The 25,055-nt window shown below is 49.6% G+C and overlaps 1 protein-coding gene and 1 long non-coding RNA gene across 2 annotated transcripts in view; one reads left to right on the plus strand and one right to left on the minus strand.

The window, feature by feature from the left end:
- Positions 1–15,222, minus strand: LOC135320398 (uncharacterized). Its single transcript, XR_010379561.1, has 6 exons — positions 15,169–15,222; positions 13,154–14,515; positions 12,583–12,713; positions 5,873–5,899; positions 5,487–5,558; positions 1–366 (listed from the first exon to the last, which is right to left on the minus strand). It is a non-coding gene; the product is annotated as an uncharacterized LOC135320398 (long non-coding RNA).
- LOC135320397 (G-protein coupled receptor 143-like) overlaps positions 2,148–25,055 on the plus strand; it is a 26,672-nt gene continuing 3,764 nt past the window's right edge. Inside the window, exons 1-8 of the mRNA XM_064483499.1 lie at positions 2,148–2,737; positions 5,502–5,607; positions 6,555–6,650; positions 11,615–11,707; positions 13,942–14,051; positions 16,187–16,295; positions 17,536–17,653; positions 18,840–19,086. Of these exons, the coding sequence (XP_064339569.1) occupies positions 2,374–2,737; positions 5,502–5,607; positions 6,555–6,650; positions 11,615–11,707; positions 13,942–14,051; positions 16,187–16,295; positions 17,536–17,653; positions 18,840–19,086 (1,243 nt within the window). The 5' untranslated portion in view covers positions 2,148–2,373. The remainder of the gene's footprint in view (positions 2,738–5,501; positions 5,608–6,554; positions 6,651–11,614; positions 11,708–13,941; positions 14,052–16,186; positions 16,296–17,535; positions 17,654–18,839; positions 19,087–25,055) is intronic.

Here is a 25,055-nt window from a genome sequence, read left to right on the forward strand (position 1 = left end):
TATAGTGTGCACAAAAAGAATCATAATATGTAAACAAAGCTTGAAACACGTAACATGTATACATGCCTGTCCATCTGTTCGCCTCACCCCGCCCCCCACATACACACTCACTCACTTCCTTGAAAGTGCAAGGATGGCATCAAATTCAACTTGCTGCCTCCAGCTTCTCAAAAGTGTTGCTTCCAGGTGGTGTGTGGCGAAAGTGCTTTCCTCGGTCTGACCAGGTTGTAGACACGTTGACAGGGAAATGAGCCCCCAGTTCCCCTCCGGAGCTTACAGTGTAATCCTCCTGGGTTTGATTCTCAGCTCTGCCACCTCCGTGACCCTGGACAAGTTTCCTCGCCTCTTCTGGTCCCTTATGCATAACTAGAGATAAAAAGATGGGTGGACGGGAGTGTTAAGCATGACTTTGAGTATCTAATGCTGCCAACGCATGGAAGGCAGTGGGGTAATAATATTCAGATTAATTTAGTTTCCTCCTTCTTCTCAGAACACAAACCCCGCCCTCTCCTTCCCTCTTCTGGTCTCACCTCTTCCCAGGCTGAGACCACGTAGCTGACAGACTCACTCTCTGACCACTGCAGAGATGAAGTCATACTTTTCCGCATTATTTTTCAACCCATCAGTTTCTGTTGCTTTTTCAGAGGAGAGGACGAGATTCCTTCAGAAACCAAGACTCTCGTATTTTGTTCGGGGAGGTCGATCCCCGACAAAAGCCACAAATCAGACTCTCAGAGTTCTAAGCCCCGGTTCAAAGACCATTCATCATGTGAAATATTTGCAGAGCTGCTGAATTCTCCAGGGGACAGAAACAGGGCTCAATGCCAAGATACAAGCCACAGCAAAATGTTTTATCCTCTTAAAGCCCTGTAACTAACCTGGAGCAGTTCTGTCCACTCCACAAGGTAAAACACAGCAAATTTAATTCTGAAAAGAGAGGACAGCCGATGTTTTCTGTACTCCAGCCGTGTCAGCCTTGCACCCCATTAACATACTCACTCACCCCCAACAGGCAGCCTGGGACCACCTCAGGTGGCAGGAACTCACTACGCCAGTGATCTCAGGAAGCCTGCTGGATCTTTTTGCTGTGGCAGTGTCTGCAGCTCTTTGTTCAAGGTACTGCTTCCATCATGGCTGCCTTCCATGCATGGGTCCCAACAGGAAGCCCAGTCCTGTGGTTTTCGAGGAAGAAGGCTTAGGAGCTGAGCCCAAACTCTGCCTTACTTAAAACTGCAAAGCTGGAGGGATGGTGTATATATAGCTCATGAGGTCCTGGGTTCAATCCCCAGTACCTCCATTAAAAAAATTAGAAATTTTAAAAATTGCAAAGCTGGTGGTGGAAATGCAGATGAGCTAGAAGTGTCTGCATGCTTACTATGAGAAGGGGAGGGAAAGAGTAGGGATGCCTTACCTTTGGTTGGTTGGGAAAAACCTAGAGAGGGGCGCATTTACTGAGGGGAGAGGCCAAAGGGTGGGCTGCAAAGGCGCCTCTTTGGTTTATTGATGATAAATATGATGAAGCCGGGATTTTTCTTTTTTAAAAATAAAGCTTTGGTTAGTAAAGCCATAAGAGGGGGCTCTTTGATTTTCAACCTTGAAGAGCTTTTTTCAGAAAAACTTTACTCAGTGTATTATCTTTAGTACTGATACCATTTTGAAATTTGCATGCATATAGAATAAAGTGTGGTTTTCAACGTATAATGAAATTCATAGAAAAACTGAAGCAGTTAAGAAAATCTGAATAAACTTGAACTTTTTTTCTAAACAGAATTACTCTTGAAAGCTAATTTACAATGCCCAAAACAACTCTACACCTGGGTATAAAATGTGTGTGTGTGTGTGTGTGCGCGTGCGTGCGCGCGCGCGCCGGGTTAGGTAAAGCAGTTCCTCTTTTCTTTAAGATTTACGTGTTGGTTTTAAAAGGAAAATCCTAGCGCTGTGGGATTGTTTCCGTGGGGAAGAGGGACCGTAAAGAAAAGCACTGCCTTAATGCCAGTCACAGCAGCCACGGTTTATGAGTCTGTAACGAATCAAAATTAGGCATGTAGGAATCCCAAACGGGGAAGATCTGGCCCGAGGCGCGCTATCTGGTAAAATCCGTTAAGACGAGGTGGTAGGACTGGGCGCTCTGGATTCCGGAGACTTAAGCCCCGGTTAGGCTGCGTGCAAGGGCAGAGAGCGAGCGGACTTCTCCCACCTGGCGCCCTCCTCCCCCTCGGCCCTCCGCCTCCTCTCGCCACGTCCCCCCCTCCTGACCAAGCATCACCCTCGTGAGGCCTCGCGGCGTTCGCGGAGGCGCACAGCCCCCACCCCGCCCGGCGCCTTTTCTGCCAGCGCGGGGGGCTGGGGCGGGGATGGGGAGGCCCAGGGCACATGACGCCCCCATCCCCCGGCGCGCCCAGCAAGCACATGACCCAGGCAGGCCGGCGGGGTCCCGGCAGACCCGAGCCGCGTCCCAGAGCCCGGGCCATGGCCTCCCCGCGCCTGGGGACCTTCTGCTGCCCCACGCGGGACGCCGCCACGCAGCTCGTGCTGAGCTTCCAGCCGCGGGCCTTCCACGCGCTGTGCCTGGGCAGTGGCGCGCTCCGCCTGGCGCTCGGCCTCCTGCAGCTGCTGCCCGGGCGCCGGCCCGCGGGCCCCGGGGTCCTCTCGGCCTCCCCGCCGGCCGCGGCCCGCGCCCCCGCCTCCGTCCGCATCCTGCGCGCGGCCATCGCCTGCGACGTGCTCGGCTGCCTGGGTAAGAGCGCGCGGCCGGCGGGTGGGCACCCGCCCCGAGCCCGGGCGAGGGCGCGCGGCCCGGGGCTGCTACCTGCCGGGGGCGCGGAGGAGCGCGCGGCTGGGACCCGGCCCCGGCGCGGGGGGACGCGCGGCCCGCGGGGCGGGACGACTGAACCGGAGGCGGCTCCCCAGGGACCGGACGGGGCGGCCAGGGGACTCAGGGGACTCTGCAAGCTGGATGGTCGGTAAAAGGTGGCTCAGGGGACCCCCTTTTTTTTTCTTCCTTTTCTAAACCAACTTAATGTGTTAACTGCAAGCTTACCAGGGAAACTAGACAGCGCTGTTAAGGAAAACCCAGAAAATAGAATGCATCCTTAATTGTTACACCAGTGAGAGACTAGCAGTTCTTATTCTGTGTGTACACACACACACACACACACACACACACACACACACATTTCCAATGTGATTTAGCAGAATCAGGAAGAAAACGATATACGTTTATATCTGTATCTCCTTTATATATATATAAAATAAATCTATATTATATATATGTAAATAAATATATAAATATATATAATATATATAAATATATTTAATAAAATTTTATCTATCCATCATCTACCATCTGTGTATCCATCCATCCATCCAACCATCCATGCAAGTTTGAGTTTTATTCCACAGGCAGGCAAACTGCAGTTTAGGCCAAATCCTCCCTGCTGCCTCTTTTCTATGGCGCATGAACTAAGACTGTTCTTACGTTTTAAAGTGTTTCTTAAAAATCTAAAGAAAAAGACTGTTTCCTGACATGGAGATATTCCATGACATTTAAATGCCAGCGTCCGTAAGTGCAGTTTCATGGGAACACAGCCAGGCCCTGCGCTTGTGTGTCGTCTCGGCCAACTCTGCCCTACGAGGGCAGGGGGGTGTGTTGAACAGGGAAAGTATGGCTCATAAAGCCTGAAATATTTTCTCTCTGGCCCTTGACAGAAGCTTGGCTGACCCCTGCTTTCACCTCTAGCGTGGCATGTTTTTATAGGCCTCTAAGCTCCATATTGCTGAGCATGATAACTTTTTATTTTGGAAAATTTCCAACATCTATAAATGTAGAGAGACCATATGATGTGTCCCTTGTACCCAGTTTCGTCTACATCCCATCCCCTCATCCCGCTCTCCACTGGATTAGTTTGAAGCAAATCCCAGAATTTGTATCATTTCATCCATACAAATACATATGAGTGTAGAAGATAAGAATTTTAAAAATATATATATCACTGAAATGTCATTAGCATCTTAAAATAATGAAAACCAGCTCCTTAATATCATTGGCATATGTTCAGTTGTCTTACAAATGCTAATTTACAGTTGGTTTGTTCCACTGCTGGTGGCATTTGCAGTGCCCTCCACCTCCACGCCCTGAGGGGTGGCGGCAGCTTTTACCCCTACCGGGGGCAGATGTCTGGGCACAGGTGGCTGTGTGTCCCAGGGCCTGGTTCTCCCGCTCCAGCTCGTGCGATTGGAGGCACTGAGGACTCATGACTTAAGGTAAATGCTGTGGAACCTCTGCTCACTGTCTCAGACTTGAGTGAGACAGGATACAATAGTTCCTTCCTATTAGGGCTAAAATCAACTTGGGGCATGACAATTCCATAGATAACTGGTTTCTTCCTGATTCTGCTAAAAAGCAGTTTGGAAACACACCTTCACAGTAATTTAATTTCTGTCACTTGAATATCTGGAAGTAGAGATGTACCCAAAGATCTTTTGAGGGCCAGTGAAATAATACCTGGATGTCCTCCAGCCTTTAGAAGGGAGGACAGGGCATTGTGGTCAAAGGAGCAGAAGCCAGAGTCAAGGGAGGCCTGGTGACCAGACTCCTCACTGGAAAATAAGAAATACAGATGCCTACCTCTTAGGGCGTGGGTCTTGTTGTTGTTTTTTTTTTTTTTTTTTTTTTTTTTTGGTTTTTTTCGGTTTCACTGAGCTGTAACTGACTCACAGCACTGTGTAAGTTGAAGGCAGACAGCATCATGACTTGCCTTACGTTTATCCTGAAATGATGACCACAATAAATTTAGTTAACATCCATCACCTCACTTAGAAATAAAAAAAAAAATTCGGTATTTCTTGAGCTCACATCAGTGCTGTATTCTGAAAACGACCAAGCACTCACTGTGCCGAAGAAAAGCAGCACGCCACGCAGTGTGCGCTTAAACAGCGGGTATCATGTTACCCAGCAGAGACCCCTCATATGGACCGAAAGTGTGTGTACTGTTTAGAGGAGAATTCGATATTTGGGTCACATAGCCAGGAAAACTCACAATTCATAAAGGTCAAAATCAAATTATCCAGAGCTAATTTGTGAAAATCTTAAATGTGTTTTTTTAAAGAATGAAAGAACTTTTCAAACTTCAGAATTGTGCTTTTTCAGTTCTTTTTTATGTGAGGAATATTTCACTTGGACGAGAAATACAGATTGTTATTGACATAATAATTTCTTAGTGCCAAGTAAACGAACAAAAAAACTTAGGGCTAATGCTGGTTTCAGTTGAAATCAGAGTGCCTGGGATTGCTCCATTACCATAATACTTATTTTCTGAGTCTTGTTTTTTCTGTCTATCTGCACACGCCAATGTGTGTATTTATTTCCTTGCTCCCTACCTCACTTCTGTCTCTCTCCTTCCTATCCACCCATCCATCCATCCATCCTTTTTACAGAGCAGCAAGTCAGCTTTAGATTTGAAATGGAACCACATTCAAAGAATTACCTGATTCTCCCTTAGGTATCATAGTCCGGTCCACGGTGTGGTTAGGATTCCCGAGCTTCGTGGACATCTCAGCTGTGAATGGGACTGACATGTGGCCCACCGCCTTCTGTGTGGGGAGTGCAGTAAGTGTGCTTCCCCTCATCTCTCCACTCCCCTTTGCTCCTGCCAGGCTGTGTCCTCAAAGTGTGGTCCCCACCCTGCCACCAACCCACTGCAGTTTAGAAACACAGATGCTCCGAGCTCCCCATCCCCACCCCCTGACCAGGAATCGGAGGGGGGTGGGCACCTGTGATTTAACAAACCCTCCAGGGGCTCTGATGCACACTCAGGTTTGAGAACTGCTGTGTTAGTGTGCCCTCCTCCTTAAACACACATGCAATCCTTACCTTAGATCCAGCCACAATCAAAACCAGCTGGCCAAGAAAGAAAAAGAAAAAAGAATGTTATTGATTTATTGGATGTATTTTACTTTAACAAAGGATATATTTAAATACATCTGTTTGATGGACATATTGCTCTGTCTGCAAAGTCAGTGCTTCAGTGAGTGACCTCAGAGGGCACTGAATGCTGCACTGACCCCACCATCTGTGGCAGCATTGTCAGCGTCTCTCCCTCCCTCTCATTGCTTCCCAGCTGCATCCCGGTGGAACATCCGTCCCAGTATAAGTCTTGTTCCATCTCTAACATCCGGAGCCCCTGCCTTCCCCTTCTCCTGGGAAGGTCCTTCCTGCCCAGCCTCCTTTGTTCTCGGCAAAAGAGCTTCTCATTCAAAGACCCCGTGAGCCTTGAGGTCATGCCACACATCTGAGTCCTTACCTTCCTGCCTACAAGGGTACCACAGGGAGAGTGCGATGGACCAGTCCAGCTGAGCAGGCCTGGGACAAAGGCACACGCCCGTCCCTGGCCACACCCCACCCTGGTTTCCAAGACAGTCCACGTGTCTCTGGAGGGCTATCATGTGCTGCCTCTTGACGTCAGAGGAAGTAGGCGTCTGCCAGCTCATTTCATGGTGGGGGTAGTCTGGAGCCTGACTCCAGGAGCTTTGATGCCCCCTCCCCCCCGGTTACAAATGTGGATGCAGCTGCTGTACAGTGCCTGCTTCTGGTGGCTGTTTTGCTATGCGGTTGACGCCTATCTGGTGATCCGGAGATCCGCTGGACTGAGGTATTCAGAGGAAGCAAGCCTGGCTTCAGACCCGGTTTGTTGCCTGAGGGAAGGTTGGAGAGAGAGACCTCTGAGTGCTCCAGAATGTCTTAGTTTCTGTATGACAGGCATAGCCCGTCAGAACCTTTCAGCCAGCCCCTCTGCTGAGGAACATCTGTCACAGCTCATTTTTATAAAAGGCAGGAGGCAGAACTGAAATATCAAGGATGTTAAAACCCTGAAAACAAGTAACTCAATAGTTTAAATATTTAGAATTGGAAAAATCTTGAAAAAGGATTGACATGAATGTAAACATTTGTGATGGCATCTAAAGATTTGGGGATAAAAATTCTTGGGAATATGTATTAATACTTTATGCCCAAGAATGCAGGAGGTGCGGTGGCTGCCAGGGAGGAACTCCACAGCGGTTGGTGCCTTGGTCTTGGTGGGTTCGAATCCCTGCCCTGTCACTCACTAGCTGTGTGACTGCTGGCAAGTTATTGAACTTCTCTGGACTGTGAAATAGTACCCACCTCTTGAGATTCCTGGAAGCAGTAAACATGCTAGTCATTGTAGGTGGTTAAGGATGGAGCCTGGCATACAGCAAGTGCTCAGTAACTGTGAGCTGGGGTTGCGGCTGGGATGTGCATGTTTGCGGAGGAAACAGAGACCCGAAGTACCAAAGAGAAGCAGGGGGGCAGGGCAAGTGTCTGGGTCTCCCAGCTCCAGGCCCAGCAGGAGTTTGTCCCCACCAGGTTTGCAGTCCACTTCAATCAGGTCCCCTTTGTATGGAGCCCTTGCTTCCTTTTTTTAAAGAAGCTTTGGAGGTGGGAGTATAGCTCAGTGGTAGAACCTGTGCTCAGCATGCACGACGTCTTGGGTTTAATCCCCAGTGCCTCTGTTGGGGAGTTAAAAAAAGCTTTATAAAGTTCACCTGTTTAAATGTATAAAATCCATCAGTTTTTTTTTTAGCGTGTTCACAGAATCGTGCAACCATCGGCATTATTCGTTTTATGACATTTTATTCATCCCCGTAGAATCTCTGTACTAGTTATTAGTCATTCCCTGTTCTCTCCTCCCCCACGGCCCCTGGCAACTTCATGTCTACATCTGTCTCTAGATTTACCCGTTCTGGATAGTTCCTATAAGTGATCTCATACAGTATGTGGCCTTTTATATCTGGCTGCTTAAACTTAGCCTGGTATTTTCAAGCTTGTCCATATTGTAGCATCTATCACTCCTTCCTGTTCACTGCTGAATAATATTCTCTTGTTTCACTATCTACATTTTACCCATTTATCAGTCAGTGGCCTCTTAGGCTGTTTTCCATCATTGTTTTGACTGTTAGGAACAGTGCTGCAGTGAACATCTGTATACAGGTGTCAGTGTGAACGTGTGTTTTCACCGTATACCTACGGGTGTGCACCTCAGAGTGGAATCCCTAGGTCATATAGTAACTCTGTTTAACCTTGTGAGACGTTGCTGGACTGCTTTCCAAAGAGCCTGGACCATTTCACACTTGCACCAGCAACATATGATTGTTCTAAGTCCTCCATATCCTTGCCAACACCACTTGTTAGCTTCTGTGTATTTGTCTGGCTCTTAAGATTTGCCAATCTGCGGTGTATGAAGTGGTGCCTCATTGTGGCTTCGATTTCCCTCATGGCTCACAATGCTTAGCATCTTCTCATGGGCTTGTTGGCCATTTGTACACCTTCTTTGGAGAAATATCTCTTCAGTTCCTTTGCCCAGTCTTCAGTGGGCTGTTTGTCTTTTTGCTATTGAGTTGTAGGAGTTCTTTGTATGTTCTGGGTACAAGTACCTTATTAGATCCATGATTTAAAAATATTTTCTCCCAGTCAGTGGCTTGCTTTTCACTCACTTGATGATATCATTGGAAGCATAAAAGTTTTTAATTTTGATGAAATCCAGTTTTTCTCTCTTTTCCTTATTTCTTGTCCTTTTCTATCATCTAAGGAACCACTGCTTAACCCAAGGTCACAAAGATTTATACCTTTGCTTTATTTTAAGAGTTTTGATAGTTTGAACAATTTTATTTAGAGTTTTGAATTAATTTTTGTGGGAAGGTGAGAATACAGTCCACCTTTATTCTTTTGTATGTGGATGTTCAGTTGTCCCAGCATCTTTTGTGGAAGCTATTCACTTTTAAAACCAACATCAGTAACCAAATAAAGACCACATTCGGGCTCTAGAATACACTGGGCAATCTTAGTGAGTCACTACTTTAAAATCTTTGACATTCTTTATGTAAATCACATCATTGTTCACTTTGGTGTCTCTAGCCTGACATTTAGTGCTTACTTCATTTTTGTGTTTGTTCCTTCTACCTTTTCCTGTAGTTCCCAAGCTCTTACACATCTGTACAAAACCCAGGTACATCTGGTTGTGAAAATTTTCTAGGGAAGATAGTCAGGGTCAAAGGCAGCCAAACAGGTGTACCAGTGAGAATTAATTTCGCCTACATAAAACACATAAAATAATAGTGACTTAAGATAGGAGTTTCTCTTTCATGCTAAAGGAGGCCAGAGGTAGGCAACCTAGGGCTCTTCTGATGGACATCAGGGACCCAAGCTCCATCTCTCTTTCTGCTGCACCATCCTATTATGTGTCTTCCATCCTCAAGGTGTCATGAACCATTATAGCTGCTGGAGCTCCAGTCATCAAATCTGCATTCCAGACAGCAGGAAGGAGGAATGGGGCAATACAAAAGGGGCCTGTTTTCCCTTGAGCCAGCTCTCTTTTAAGCAGCCTTCCTGGGAGTTTCACACAGCAATTACATTTTTGTATTATTGGCCAGAACTTAGTTTCATGGCCACACTTCGCTGTAGGGGGAGGCAGGAAGTAGAGTTGATTCGCCAAGCATGCTGCTGTTGTGCATGGCATCCAGGTTATGTCACTTAGGAAAAAAGGGAGAATGACTTTGGGTAGGCAGCGAGCAGCATGAGAAGACCTTGTCCCTGAAGCCGAGTGCAAGTATGATGGTTCCCTTACTCAGTTTGGGGGGATCGGAGCTATGGCACAGAGGTGTCATGGACCACCATTTAGTTGCAAAGATGAGGAACCCTGCAGCACTGAAAGGAAGCAGAAGAGTATGCTTCCTGCTGTCATAGGAGGATGTATGATTTACTTCCATCCAGGGGACACTGGGGTTGGACAGGACAGTCTGACAGCTGTCTGGACGCGGAGGACAGACAGAGCTCTGAGAAGCCAGGACAGGCAATCAGGAAGCCCTGCTCACACCCAGGGGAGTGTCTGGATTCATCTTGGAGCTCAGTGTTAGGGTAGGCAGATGTTGGGGATGTGCCAACACTACAGGATGCCAGGCTTCCAAGGACCCACCCATCAAACAGGACGCAAATGTCCAAGGATGCAAAACATCCAGGCGCCTCCCAAGGACAAGCGCCACGGCAAGTTTCCAGCGCTGGGAAGAATGAGGCCCAGGCTTTGTGGAGCCGGACGCTGGGCTGGCCTGGCCATGACCTTGGCCGTGCTCTCCCACCTCAGGAGACGAGGCCACGGGCTCTATCCAGCCCAGGCTTGCAGTCTGGAATGCAGGGATTCCGCACCCTTCCACACCTTTTCAGCCTCTGCAGGAAGCTGCTCCTGGGTTTTCTGAGTGTCCTGCAAAGCCTCTGCCTTCTGGGCAAGACAGCCCTGTGTGCTCTCATACCTGGAGGGGCAGAGAGGGCTGCTCGGACCCAGAGATGATGGGGGAGGCAGAACACAGAGCTGCTCCTTGGGGCTGCCCACAGAGCCGGCTGTAAAGCTTTCTCCTCCCTGGAGCTCCCTCCTCATGAGCTGCCTCTCTTTACTCTCGTCTCCTTGGAGAGGGGTCCTTCACCCAGAGCTCTGACTACTCCCTCGGTCCATGCAGCTGATCTTCAGGGGTAAAATCCTGCTGAGTTGGGGTTGCACCCAGGTGTCCGGCAGAGCTTTGAGTGACCGCAGGCACCTCTGAAGGAGCCTGATCCCCGTCTTGTACAGAAGAGGCAGACTGACCGCTGTGTCTGAAGGGCCAGAGCCCTGCACGTGGTCCCAGCATCTGTCTTCCTGGCCCCACCTGCCAGGCTGACTGCTCCTAATCCTTGCGGGGTGGGGCGTGTCGGAGTGCAGACATCCATGATGGAGATGTTAACTCTGCAGGGAGTAGAGGGGTAGGTGGGGAGAGGGGAGGCCCCATAGGAAACCCCCCTGCTTTCCTGGAACATGGAGTAACCACCCAGTTCTTAGAGACCTTCTTCCTGGTTTGGACTGAGCACTGAGACACTTGCATACTGGGTACAGAGGTGACTTCGGGAAGGATTGGAGCCAGGAGCTCCTTGCTTACCAGGGGAGCTGGGCACTGAGGAGGAATCATGAGGTACCTGTGCCTCGCTCCTCCCCATCGGGAAAGCCTTAGGTTCAGTGAAAGAAGCCAGATGCAAAAGGCCACCAAGAGCAGGACTCCATTCGGAGGAAATGTGCAGAATAGGCGAAGCCATAGAGACGGACTGCAGATTAGTGGTTCCCAGAGGCTGAGAGAGGAGTAACGGGAAAGACTGCTTGATGGGTGCCCAGTCTCCTTTTGGGGGTGATGACAATGTTCTGGAACTGGAGAGAGGTGCTGGATGCCTAACACTGTGGATGTCCTAAATGCCACTGAGCGGTTCACTTTAAAATGCCTAGTTTTATTGTTTATATGTAGAATCTTAAAAAAGAGAAAAGGGGACACAAATGAACTACTTTTTATAACAGATGATTGATTTCTTGAACACGTGTGAGCACATTTGACTGTCCTTTATGATTGGGGGAAAAATGGCTAGTTTTATGATCCACGAATTTCACCTCGATTAAAAGCAAACAAACTCAAGAGGCAAAACAAGGCAGCGGTTTGCCGAGGGTTTGCAGTGTGCGGTTCCCGGCTCCCGCGCGGCGCGGGGTGGGCCCGCACTTCGGCGGCTGGAGCTGCGGCCCTCTCCCGACAGCACCGTCCTGCTGTACCACCTGATGGCCTGGGGCCTGGCCGCGCTGCTGTGCGTGGAGGGGGCGCTGATGCTCTACCACCCTTCCGTCGCCAGGTAAGCCGCCCCCGCGAGCCCGCCCACCCGACTCCCGCCCGCGCGTCCTCCCGCAGGAAAGGCCCGGGCGCCGACCCCGAGCGGGCGCCTTGTGGCCGTTGTGCGGGGCCGCGCGAGGCTGTGCGCAGGGATCCGCGCAGGCGAGACCCGCGCTGACTGCGCTGCTGCGCGTGTCCCGTGCGTGCGGGTCGGTGCCGGTGCCGGTGCCACAGGGCGCCCGCAGCGCCCGGGGCGCGGGGCCTCTTCTCTGCGCGCGCGCGCGCGCCAGGCTCCAGGCGAGACCCCCTCCGGAGTGACGCCGCTTCCTGGCGCCCACTCGTAATCTTTCATTCTTCCAGCCAGCTTCCTCTGCAGCAGCAGGTGACTCGAACAGCCTAAGGACGAGTTCGAGATGCTGGAAGAATCCAAGGGTGGCTCTGAGAGAGCTCATCTTAAGCGTCTGCTGGCTGTGCGTTCTCACTTCTCCATCCTGTGCTCTTCTGAACACGGTTGCTGGGAGACGTGGCCTTTGAAATTGTCTCAGGCATTTCTTCAGGTTGAAAATCCCATCCATGAACTTATTGGTAAAGCCTCTGGGCCCCTCCAAGGTTATATGCTCCAGTTTTCACTGGAAAACTGAAAAACAGGTTGCACACTGTCTCTAGTCTGTGATTTTAGGGCACTGCAGACCAAGGATCAGCATAGCACGGCCCTCAGGCAGATCCGGCCCCCTGCCTGCTTTTGTAAATAAAGTTTTATTGGCACACAGCCGTGCCCATTTGTGTGTGTGCTGGGTACGGCTGCCCTCACACATTGAGTCGTTCTGACAGAGGCAATGAGGACTCTAAAGCCTAAACTATCTACCATCTGTTCCTTTACAGAAAAAGTTTGCTGACCTGTGGTGTAGACCGTGTCTCTCCCTTATGTTTTGATTTCTTGTAGCTGCTCCCTGGGACGTCTCCACACTGGTGTTGCCTTGTCAACAGTGACTCCTCACAGGTCCAAACAGCCTGCTCTCTCCAGGAACCTTAAAAGGACAGGTGTAGAGTTAGCAGATGTAACAGAGGAATGCACTTAATCGGAAAGGGGATTGTTACCACTCACCCCCCCGCCATGGGACGCTGCACCTGGGCACAAGGGAGCCATGGTTGCAGGCTCCCAGGAGCGCCAGGGCCCCCCACGGCCTTGGTGATGCTGCCCCCGGGAAGCACCTTAATCCTCATCCTCTTAGCCCACCACCCGGAGCCCTCGCTTGCCCTAGGCTCCCGCCCTCACTGACGTGTCCTTTGCTTCCCTGCCTCTGAATGTCATCTTTTCTTCCTTTGTTCCCCTGTCTCCCCTTGAGTCCTTCCAGACCACATTGCACTTCCACAGCTGCAGATGAGAACGCCTGGTGGAAAGCCCGCTGCATCACAGGTGGTAGTGTAACCCTCAGGCCATAAGAGATGGGCACTGCGTTTTCCTTACCCTCTCTTCTGCATTCTCCGCCAGGTTTCCCCTACTGGTTTGAGCAGTCCAGGTGTATTCAAACAGGAGTGCTTGAATTTTTATCACCTTCCGTGGCCACGGGGGCTGTTCCCGCCTCTGCTTTTCCCCCTCAGTCTTGGTTTGGGCCCGAGCATCCTCTTTCCCCTTTGCTTTGGATTCTCTCTTCATTTTCCTGTAGATGATGCGTTTGTGCGCTGACAGTTAACACCCCTGGGTGTGGCTCTCTACCACGTCCTACAGTGACAAAGTCCCATGGCCCATCCACAGAAATCTCTCTGAACAGAACCACCCAAGTGATTACCCATCACCATGAGCACAATGTCCTTTGAAATAGGAAGCATGCGTATTTTCCGTAGGTCAAGGACAGACGTTGGGTCTTCTCCATGACATCGGCCAGGCTTAGCCCATCATAAGTGCTCCAAACCTAACTAGTTCACTGAGTGCCTTCGTCTTCCTTGAATTGTGTTTTTTCTTTGAAGAGACCCAGTATGCGGAAGCCACCCTCTCAGAGTCTTTTCCTCTCTCTAGCTTTTCCCAGCAGGGACCTTTAAAATCTCCCCTGTTTACGAGACAGACAGAACTGTGATTGATTCCCTCTATTCTTCTCCAATTTATTGCTGGTCCACAGACGTGAGAGATGAGTCAGATTTCCGCTGGGCAGAGTCAGTGTCCATCTGAGCATCTCCCTCTTCTCTCCGCTTCCCGGTAAGTCGGAGTAGTTCAGGCTGAGCTTTGTTTTTGAGAATGACTTGGCTTCCCTTGCTCAGGTGTGAGAGGGGCCTGGAGCATGCCATCCCCCACTACGTCACCATGTACCTGCCGCTGCTGCTCGTCCTCGTGGCCAACCCCATCCTGTTCCGGAAGACAGTGACTGCAGGTAAATGACAGGCCAGCCCCATCCTGTTCCAGGAGACAGTGACTGCAGGGCAATAACGGGAAAGCCCTCGGGTCGCGATGCCACGGGAAAGGCCCCAGCCCTTGGGCTCAGACAGTTATCTGGGACCGTTGACCTCATTCGTCATCCTCCAGAGACATCCGCAGTGTACAGCTGGGGCAAGTGAGTAGGTTCAGTAAGTGAAAGCGAGCAACGCTACTGAGTCGTGGGCGGTACAGATTCTTTGTCAGCATCTGATAGTGCGAAGCCAGGACCACCGTACTTTCCACTTCCACCTGGGCTCATCCTGGCTGTGCCGTGGCCTGCCCGGAGGCCCCAGAGGTGCCTTGGGAAACTGCAGAGGTGAGGGGAGCAGAAGAAAGGGCAGCCCAGGGGGAGGTCTGGCTGTGGGCCAAGGCGTCGTGGGAGCCTGGTTTCTCCTGTGACGTGTGGGCCAGTGTCTTTCCCTGGTGGGGCAGTGAACAGGAAGGAGCACACAGGAAGTGAGTCAGACGAAGCTGTAAGAACTACAGAAGAGGGAGGCTGTGAGTCTGCGAAGGCCCCTGACAGACCTGGCTGAGGCAGGGGGCTGCACTGCACCCCCCACCCCATCCTCAGGGAAGTGTGGCCTGGAGCAGGTCTCCACCCCCCTCAAGCTGTGTGGCTCCCCCACGTGCAGAAGGATGGAGGGAAACATACCCTAACAGAACGGTCGCTTGAGGGTCAGCTGTTGACTGTAGGACTTTAGAACATGTCAAGTACTGGACCACAGCGTCAAGGGGTGGGAGATCCCTGTGGGTCTCTGGGTCACTCTTTTCATATCACATTAAACACTAGTGTATTGAAGGTAGCTTTTTTTAGAATGAAATCATACAATTTGCAGCAACATGGATGGACCTTGAGATTATCATACTATGTGAAGTCAGAGAAAGACAAATATCATATGATATCATGCACATGTGGAATCTAAATTATTGGCACAAACTTACTTACAAAACAGAAAGAGTCACAGACATAGACAACAAATTTAGCTTACCAAAGGGGAAACCTATAAACTAGAAGTTTGGGATTAGCAGACACACACCACTATATATAAAATGGATAAACAATAAGAACTTACCATATAGCACAGGAAACTAACTTCAGTATCTTGTAATAACCTATAATGAAAAAGAATATGAAAAAGAATAAACGTATGTATAAGTGAATCACTATTCTGTATGCCAGAAACGAACACAACATTGTAAATAATCTATACTTCAATTAAAAAACATAGCTTTTTTAAAAAAACAAAGTTGCTGATTCGATTGCATCAAACAAATAAAAACGACTTACAGAAAAAAGACTGGAAAGAAATACACTAAGATGCTGACGCTGGTTGTCTCTGGGTAGACCATAGACCATTCATTCTTTTCTAAACTGTTTTATATTTTCCAACTTCTTTACAAGGAGAAATGCTAAATCTTTTCAACATTTAGAAAAAGCAAGCTTGCGTTATTTTTATAAGGAAAAATCTAAAGCATTAAAAATATGATTCCCAGAGGGAGGGTATATCTCAGTGGGAGAGTGTGTGCTTAGCATGCATGAGGCCCTGGTTCAATCCCTAGTACCTCCATTAAAAAAATACATAAATAAATAAACAGACCTAATTATCTCCCTCTCCCACCGAAAAAAAAAATATATATATACACACCACACACACAAAATATACATATGCGTTTATATGTGTATGTATATATATGTACATGTATATATGTATATATACACGCACACATATTTATACAGTCCCTGTACTAGTATCATCCTGGTAAAATCTGGAGTTTAATTGCTAGTATGGTAGCAGTGCTAATTTCTTCATGGCGATCAGGCTGACTGTGGTTGTGTAAGATGCTACCTTTGGGGTGAAGCTGGGTGTAGGTAGACAGGAACTCTCTGTACTATCTTTGCAAATCTTATGTAAATCTAAAGTGATTTCAAAGTAAACATTTAAAAAATGTCTATCCCCTCGAGGCTCTGAGAACTCCCAGGCAGAAGCTGTGAGGAAGGCATGGCGTGTCCGGCGGGGCTTCAGGCTCTCCTGGCTCTGCCTGTGGGGGGGTAGGTAAGGAGCCTCACGTGTAGTCCCCCTCTTTTCACAGTGGCCTCCTTGCTGAAAGGAAGACAAGGCATCTACACAGAGAGCGAGAGACGGATGGGAGCGGTGATCAAGACCCGGTTTTTCAAAATCATGCTGGTTTTCATTATTTGGTAATCTTTTTTCTTCTTCTTCTTCTTCTTTTTTTTTTTTTAAACTGTCCCTGGGAAGGGATATGCAAACCACTTGTCATTTGCTTTCCTGAGTGTGAGCTGAAAGTTCCAAAGGGAAGAGTCTTTGGAAAGGAAATCTTTGAAACTGCTAGGTGCCCTTGGAGGAAGTGCATGCCAGACAGGAAGGCAAGTCTACAATCGTGCACTCCTGGAGAGATATTCAGATCGACTCAAATTGGAGGAAGAAGCCCTTAGAACAAGAAGTCCTGGGTTTAGTTTTGATACATCCCAGCCATACGCATGCGGTGTTTTGTCCCTTGCTGGGTGCACTTTGAGATCAGTGCTCCATCGTGCCTTGTAAATCCACCCATTTGCATCAGTCTTGACACCAATTCCTGTGTCTGATGAGCTAGGAGGGCAGGGGCACGGCCTTGGTGTGATGACTCACTGCCCGGTCAAGAAGGGCAGGGAGCAACCTTCCTCTCCTACGCTCTCCTCCCCCACTGCTGTTCTGACCCAGTGTTTCAGGTGGATGCGTTGGGCAGAGACCAGTGCAAAATACACTGGAATCAGAAAACACTTTGCTGCGGTGAAGCGATGCTTTGCCGGACAGGGCGCGCCTTTGTAGTGTTACTAATTAACCTGATGTGAGGAGGTCGGTTTGAATATCCTCCCAGAAGAGACATAAGTTACCTCCCTCTAAAAATACACCAAGCTTGCCATTTCAAACTTCCCTGGCCTCCCGGCAATAACCTCAAAACATTCGAACTTAGAATGTCAAGGTAAGATTTGTTTTGGCCTTCATCAAAACGTCAGGTTGCTCTTCAAACAAATAGTGAATTCTGGGTTATTGGGTATGCGCTGGAACCTTACCCCGGATGTCACGTTGTGCGTTACCATCGGGAGGATTTGTCCGTCTCTGCTTTAGATGGACAGGAATGGCATCTCTTACACTAAATTCTTGGCATGCTGGTTCCCCCTTCCTGCTGAAGCAGTCACCCTTCCAGGACTTTTAGATCTTGGTAGACATGTTCCTGACCCCTAGCATTAGAAATGAATTCTGTGGGGGAGGGTGTAGCTCAGTGGTAGACTAGCATGCAGGAGGTCCTGGGTTCAATCCCCAGTCCCTCCATTAAAGAAGTAAACAAACAAATAAATAAACAAACCTAATTATGATCGCCCCCCCCCCCAAATTCTGATGCAAGTTCTTTTCACCTCTCGGCCATTTTCTTTCTAACAGTTGGTTGTCAAATATCATCAATGAAAGCCTTTTATTCTATCTTGAAATGCAACCAGATATCAATGGAGGCTCTTTGAAACAGGTCAGGAATGCAGCCAAGACCACGTGGTTCATTATGGTAGGTCAATCTTGATTTAAAATTTTCTTCTTGGAAAAAAAAAACAACCAGAAGGAATAAAAGCCACTCAGAAGTATGATGTATCTGTTACTTAAATATGTAGTGAGTTGAACAGGTTCCTGGGCTGCCTATCTCTGGCCTTGGTCCCCAGGCTAGCTTGATTCATTCAGTGTGGGGTTGCTATAAAGTGGGTATGACTCTGGTCAATCAATTTGGCAAGTGTATCACACCTTGGACTCAAAATATCAGTGAATTTATCTTGAAAAAAATATTTCAGACTGAAGAAACCATAGGAATGAAGATAATCCTTACTATCCATAATCATAAAGCATTATAGACAACCCAAGTCTTTAAAAAAACAAGAATGGCTAAGTAAATTATGGTCTTTGATACTGATAGAATGTTATGCAGATGTGAAAAATGACAATAATGAAATCTCTAGCATTAAGTGAAAAATTCAGGATTGAAAACCTATACTAATGGCAACTACCTAATAACACATATGTGAAAAAATGTTGGGTAGAAATACACAAAATGCTAATGAAGTGGAAAGACCACGGGTAGATGACGCCGTCTTTTCACTGTCCTGCGTTTCCAATAGGAAAGTCCCTATGTCAGCTGCCACTGGGGAGGCCACCCTTCCCCACACAGAATTCGTATTTACACTGCATCAGGGTCTGGGAAATCTGATTCACGGGGACTCTGAGATCAGACAGCGTTAACTGCCCCCGTCCTTGTCCTGTGGTTCCTTTGGTTCACTTCCTGTGCAAGACCACACGGAGCGGGAGGAAGGTTCCCTCAACTCACTGTTGGCCTCTGGAGCCTTTGTGACATGACGGTCCGCCCTGGGAGCACGAGGTGGCCGGCCCGGGTCTCTGCAGGACAGCGCAGCCTCCCTGGCAGAGGCGCAGACGGCGCTGGTTCGGTGGCCCCGTGCAACTCTCCCTTCCCTCCCTGGTGGGCCTGCTGCCAACTCCAGTCCCTCCTCCCCCCCCCCCCCCCCCCATTTTCAGGCGCCTTTGGAGGCCCAGCACCTCCAGGCGATCTTTGTCTCGCCGCACTCCAGCCAGTGGGCCCCAACCCCGCGCGGAGCCCCACGGACCTCAGGCACCTCCCTGCGCGCACCCGATGCCCTGCCTCCCACCTCCCTGCGCTGACCCTCCCCGTCTCTTTGTCCCCCTCGCAGGGGATCCTGAATCCAGCCCAAGGGTTCCTCTTGTCCCTGGCCTTCTACGGCTGGAAAGGGTGCAGCCTGGATTTCCAGGCTCCCAGGAAGGAGATCAAGTGGGAGTCGGTGACCACCTCGGCCGCCGAGCGGCCCCAGCCGTCCCCGGGGGGCTCCCGCGAGCCCCGGGGAGGCCCCGTGCGCACGAAAGTGGTGCGAGCGGGCGGCGGGCACACCTCCGACGAGGCCCTGAGCATGCTGTCTGAAGGTAAGAGCCCTCGCCCGGGCGGGCGGGCGGGCGGCGGAGCCCCCGGGCCCCCTGCAAATGCGCCGGCGGACAACCGGGCGGCGCTGCTGGTGCGCAGGAGCTCCGACCGCGTGGGTCCAGTGAGTGCGCGCGTCCCCGCGAAGGCGCAGCTCCGCGCCCACCGGCGCCGAGCCCGCACTCGTCCCATAGCCGCTGCTCGTGCGCGTCCCCGCCCTCCCGGCCTTCCCCGCGGAGGCACCCGAGCCTCGCGTTCATCATGGCTGGCTCCTCCGGGGCTGCCTGGCATTTTGCCTGCGAGATAACCTGTCCCTACAAACCCGGCAGTAACACTGGCTGTTAGAGTGGACCTGGCCTCTGTAGCTGGTCCGTGCGCTTTGGTGGTCTGGCTCCCTCGGGGGCATTTAAGACGAAACGCCGGTCACTCAGTGCTGGTTCTCCCAATCTGTCCTTTCCCGCCAACACTAGCACTGCGGTCTTCAAGCTGCGCTCTTTTTAAACTCCTGTCCATCGTATGTGGGGTTGTGTCCGTTAACCCAGCTGATACAGAGGAAGAACGTATCAGTTCAAGGTCCAAATAATGTTTCTCTGAAGACTGCCATTTACTAAGCCTATTACATATATTTCATACCTGTATATTCATGTAGGTCTGTGTGTGTGTATGTGTACACACATATATATACACACACAAATAAATCTGAGGGAGGGTATAGGTCAGCGGTAGAGTGTGATTAGCATGCAGGAGGTCCTGGGTTCAATCCCCAGCACCTCCATTAAAATAAATAAGTAAATAAACCTAGTTACCTCTACACCACCACCACCACTACCACCAAAAACCCCTGTAAAAATAAGTAAGTCTATTAGATGTAGTTTCCATGAAACATGCTATAACCTATGATTTGTCACTTGCTCTGTATTCTGCGTTTCCTATTACAGAAAGCTCATTTATATTCTCATCAAGTACGTAGCGAGAGAATAATAACCAGACCTATGGTCCTTATTCCTAATGAAAGATCAGTGACTGTCATGGTTATGATAGCTGATTAATCAGATTTTATCCCCTTGAAAGATTCTTCCTGAGTAAACCTTTTGCCGTTAGCTCTGAGTAACAAGACGTAAAGTTCTTTAGAGGAAGAGAGTGCATGTTTGCAGGGCCCTCCTCTGGGCATCAGGGGTGGATCCCCACAAATGCCGCTTGTGGAGGAGGCCACCTGGCCCCGCCTTCTGTCCCCACTGAGGCCCCGAAGCCCCTCCCTCTTCCCACTTATTACACTCGGGCTGGTCGAAAACACCTTTAAGCAGAAGGCAGGTCCACCGCCACTGTCACTGTTCAGCGGATATACGTCCTGCACGTGTAGCTCATGCTTCACCATTGCAAATGGTGCCCAACAGCTGTTTGTAATACTGGTGTTAAATTACACACTTTTGATGGAAAATTCTAGCAGCTCATGGTTCCAAAAGGCCTAAGAGTAATTAATGATAAGATTTAAAGAATTCTTAGTCACATAGGAGTTAGGGTAGCATGTCTAATACATCTCAAAAGAGCTTAGATTGTCTTAAACATTTTCTTACTAAGATTTCATTGGTAAGCACCTTCTCTGAATAACAGCAGTGTTTGTGAAGCTTATGAGAAGCGAGATGATGTGCGATCTGAGGAAGGGACCGAGCTCTGCAAGAGCTCACGGTAACCTCAAGGGAGGGCGTGTGCCTCTGGGCACCGGACCACTCATCTCTGCCTCCTCCAAGAGAGCTGGGGACAAGCTCTTCTGGCAAATCTCCCTTAGTATTTCTTGACCTCTAGTCGGGTGCTAGCGACGTGATTCCTGTGAGATTAAATAGATCCGTGTGCTGTTTATCTAAATGGTGCTGTCACACAATGGGCATTTAATAAATGCTAACTCTAGTAAGGATGAGTAAATAATAGTACATATCATCATTTGAGGGGGACAAGGGAGCACATGTCAGCGAGGAACAGAATTAAAAGGCCATGAAAATTTCCAGTTTGCATCTAAAACACCAAGGCAAAGCCATCCGGGCTAACGGAAGTCAGCCCAGGGCAGGACAACCCCTGCACAGCAGACGCCTGCTATTTAGCCGCAGGCAGTGCACTGCTGCCAGGACCCAGAGGAACGGACAGCCTTGTCTCCTAAAGTGACAGTCTTGGAAATGAGACATGGCTGGCTACATCTTGGGTTGCCTCCTTTCTCCTCCTTTCCAGCCACTCTAATTTTCATCTCTTTAGTGAAGGTACAGGGCTGTTCATAACACGGAAAATACTGTTCCATGCGGGAGAAAAGTCCAGAGATACAAACTCAAAGCATAAAACACAGTTAGGCTTCTTCCCATTGGCATTGCTAAGATGAAGCCTGACATGTTTATCAGATCCTAAAGCTCCTGCTACTTTTGGGATTCACTCCAAGGCCAGCAGACTTACACTGAGCTCCCATTATTAAGTATCTGATGCGATGTCTGGCACTTACTAGGCACTTAACATAAATTAACTGAATTTGAACTTCAACAAATATTCATTGAGCATCTGCAATGTGGTCAACACCATTTTAGCCGGGGGGCAGGGCGGGGAGGGGGGTTGTGAGTGTCCCTGAGAAGTATCATGTATGAAACTTACAAATAAGTAATGACCTTACTATCTATCTTTTATTCTAAAAAGTCTGAAGTGTTAAAGGGACACAGCAAAGGCAGAGACGGCATTGTTTTTTGGTGCATGGTTGAGTCTGTGGAGGAGGTGATTTTCAAACTGGGTCTTGGACCACAGAAGAGGAGGAAGCCCAGGGAGGACCCTGTGTGGAGGCACAGAGCAGAACGTTTGTGCATTTGTTTGAAGGTGGCCACTCGTGGGGTTTGTGGGAAGCTGGCGAGGCAGGCTGGGAGCAGATGATGAAGGGTTCTCATGAATCTGTATACTGAGGAGTTTGCGGTTTACCTCGCGGCCAGTGAGAGTCCGGTTAAGGTTTTTAAGAGGAGAGATCCACTCAGATGTGCTTGTAGGACTAGCCCAGTGAGTAAGTGTGGGAGAACTGATGTGGTGATGCTTCATGACCATGGCAACAGTTAACGTTGAGGAGATCTGTGTATAACCCCTTACGACAACTTTGTTCAAAATACCACCTTTGTAGGGAATTAGAATGTCCCTTGCGACTAAAAGTCAACAAAAAAGACACTTCTCACAAATGAACAAATACCTGCTTGATTTTCATCTTATGAACACCAGAAAACCTGAAACTATTATTTCCTCACCCAGGAGCATTCGGAAGCTTAGTGTCAGGTCTCCCGCCCTCCCTTAACCAGGACACTTTACTCTGCTCACGCGGGTAAAGATCAGGATCTGATGATACGTCAGTCTTACCATTAGCTTCAAAGTGGGGAGGGTGGGGGTTGTATCTCTCAGGGGATCGGCTCCCCTGCTCCTCCAAGGTCGCCCAGGATCCCGTTACCCCACCCCCACCCCGTGGGAAGGGGCGTGGCTCCGGCGGGGGGCGGGGCCACGATGGGGCATGGGTTGTGCCCTGGGGAGGGGTGCCCGGAGGAGCACAGAAGCCTGCCTCAGTGTGGACGGGTGGAGGGGCCACAAAGGGGGCATGTCGTAGGCAGGGGCCTGGGTGGGAGGGTGTGGACGTGTGGGCCTTTCCTGGCCGTGGGCAAGGGGAGGGGCATGGCCACAGGGTCCGTGGACAAGATGCATGTGGGACGTAAGGGCTGCGGCCAGTGGGCAGGGCTGAGACGTGCGGCGTGCGGGGGACCGAGCAGGTTGTGCTGGGAACGGAGCACAGGTAGCGTGCTCCCAGGCAGGAGGCCTGCGGCCTATTCAGAACCTAGTGGATGGGCTGAGTGGGGGCACCGCGTCTCTCCCTCGTGCCTGTGCTCTCCCACGACTGTCCTTCCCGCAGTACTCCTGTTCCCTCTGGGTTCTGCCTCACCCGCAATTCTCCGCCTCTCCCACAGTTCCCCTTCCTCTACCCTCACCCTCACCCCGTTCTTCCCACAGCGCGCCTGTCTGTCCGAAAGTCCCTGTGTCTCCCACCATACATTACTTCTCCCGCAATACCCTGCTTCTCCCGTAACGCCTTGTTGTTTGCACAATTCCATGTTTCTTCTGGATTCCTCTCTCCCTTGAGCCCTTGTCTTGCCTGCAATTCCTGTTCTCTCCCACAACACCCATTTCTCTCAAATCCCCAGGATTCCCCATTCCTCCCACAACTGTATTCTTCCTCGTCTCTCATAGACCTCTCTTCGGCAATTCTGTTTTCAACCAAACCCATCTTTCCTATAATACTGTTTCTGCCAGGTTCTCTGTCCGCACCCCCGACCCCATGCCTTCTATTTCGCAAGTATTCCCCCGCCACTTCTGCATTCTCCCCCATAATCCCTCCCTTCTGCTACACTCTCTGCTGTACTCTCTTTCTCCCACAGTTCCGCAGTTGCCTCAAGTTACCCCCATGTCCCGCAGTTCCCCATCTTTCTCACAGTTCCCTCTCTGTCCCGTAATTCTACATTTTCTCCCACAACCCCTTGCCTTTTCCACAATTCTCCACTTCTACATTCTCCACTTCTACATTCTCCATATACACTCTACATTACCCCACAATACACTCTGGGTACCATAATTTTCCATCCTATCCCACACTCCCTTCTCTTTCCCACAGTGCTCTATTTCTCCCAATACCCACCACTTCTACTGCAGTTACACACGTGCCACACAAGTCCACGCCTCCCACAATTCCATATTCTCTACAATAAGCCACCACACATCCCAAAATTCCTCATTTTCTCACACAATTTCATGTCACCCACTGTTCCATATTCTCTCCCACATTCCCTTGTCTTCCCACAATTCCTTGTTTCTCCCTGAAGTCTCTATTTGCTCACACAATTCTGCTTTCCCACTGTTCTCAGTTCTTTGTTGTGAGCTCAATCACCATTTTATTTTCCAGGATTGTTTTCTGAAACTATTTATCCTACAGTCCTCTGTTCTTCCAGTAATTTCTTTTCCAGAAATGCCTCTTCATATCAAAATTCCACACTTCTCCCAAAAGCTGCGACAACTCCCATAGTTCCTCATTCTCTGCCACAAGTGCCACTCTTCCCACTATTCTTCATTCTGTGCCTCAAATTGCCACACCTCCCACCATTCCTCATTCTCTGCCACAAGCTTCCACACCTCCCACCATTCCTCATTCTGTGACACAAGTTGCCACTCCTCCCACAATTCCTCGTTCTCTGCCACTAGCTGTCACACCTCCCACCATTCCTCATTCTCTGCCACTGTCACACCTCCCACCATTCCTCACTGTGTACCACAAGTGTCACACCTCCCACAACTCCTCATTCTGTGTCTCAAATTGCCACACCTCCCACAGTTCCATATACTCTGCCACAAGTGCCACTCCTCCCACTATTCTTCATTCTGTGCCTCAAATTGCCACACCTCCCACAATTCCTCATTCTCTGCCACTAGCTGCCACACCTCCCACAATTCTTCATTCTGTATGACAAGTGCCACACCTCCCACAATTCCTCATTCTCTGCCACAAGTTGCCACACTTCCCACCATTCCTCATTCTGTGCCACAAGTTGCCACACCTCCCACCATTCCTGATTCTGTGCCACAAGTGTCACACCTCCCACAATTCCTCAGTCTTTGCCACAAGTTGCCTCACCTCCCACCATTCCTCATTCTTTGCCACAAGTTGCCTCACCTCCCACCATTCCTCATTCTTTGCTACAAGTTGCCATACCTCCCACCATTCCTCATGTTTCCACACCTTCCACAATTCCTCGTTGTCTACCACTAGCTGTCACAACTCCAACAATTCTTCATTCTGTGCCACAAGCTGCGACACCTTCTACAATTCCTTTCTCTGCCGCAATTGCCTCACTTCCCACCATTCCTCATTCTGTGCCACAAGCTTCCACACCTCCCACCATTCATCATTCTGTGCCACTAGTTGTCACAC

Source organism: Camelus dromedarius, chromosome Y (assembly GCF_036321535.1).
Source record: "Camelus dromedarius isolate mCamDro1 chromosome Y, mCamDro1.pat, whole genome shotgun sequence".
NCBI classification, from domain to species: domain Eukaryota; kingdom Metazoa; phylum Chordata; class Mammalia; order Artiodactyla; family Camelidae; genus Camelus; species Camelus dromedarius.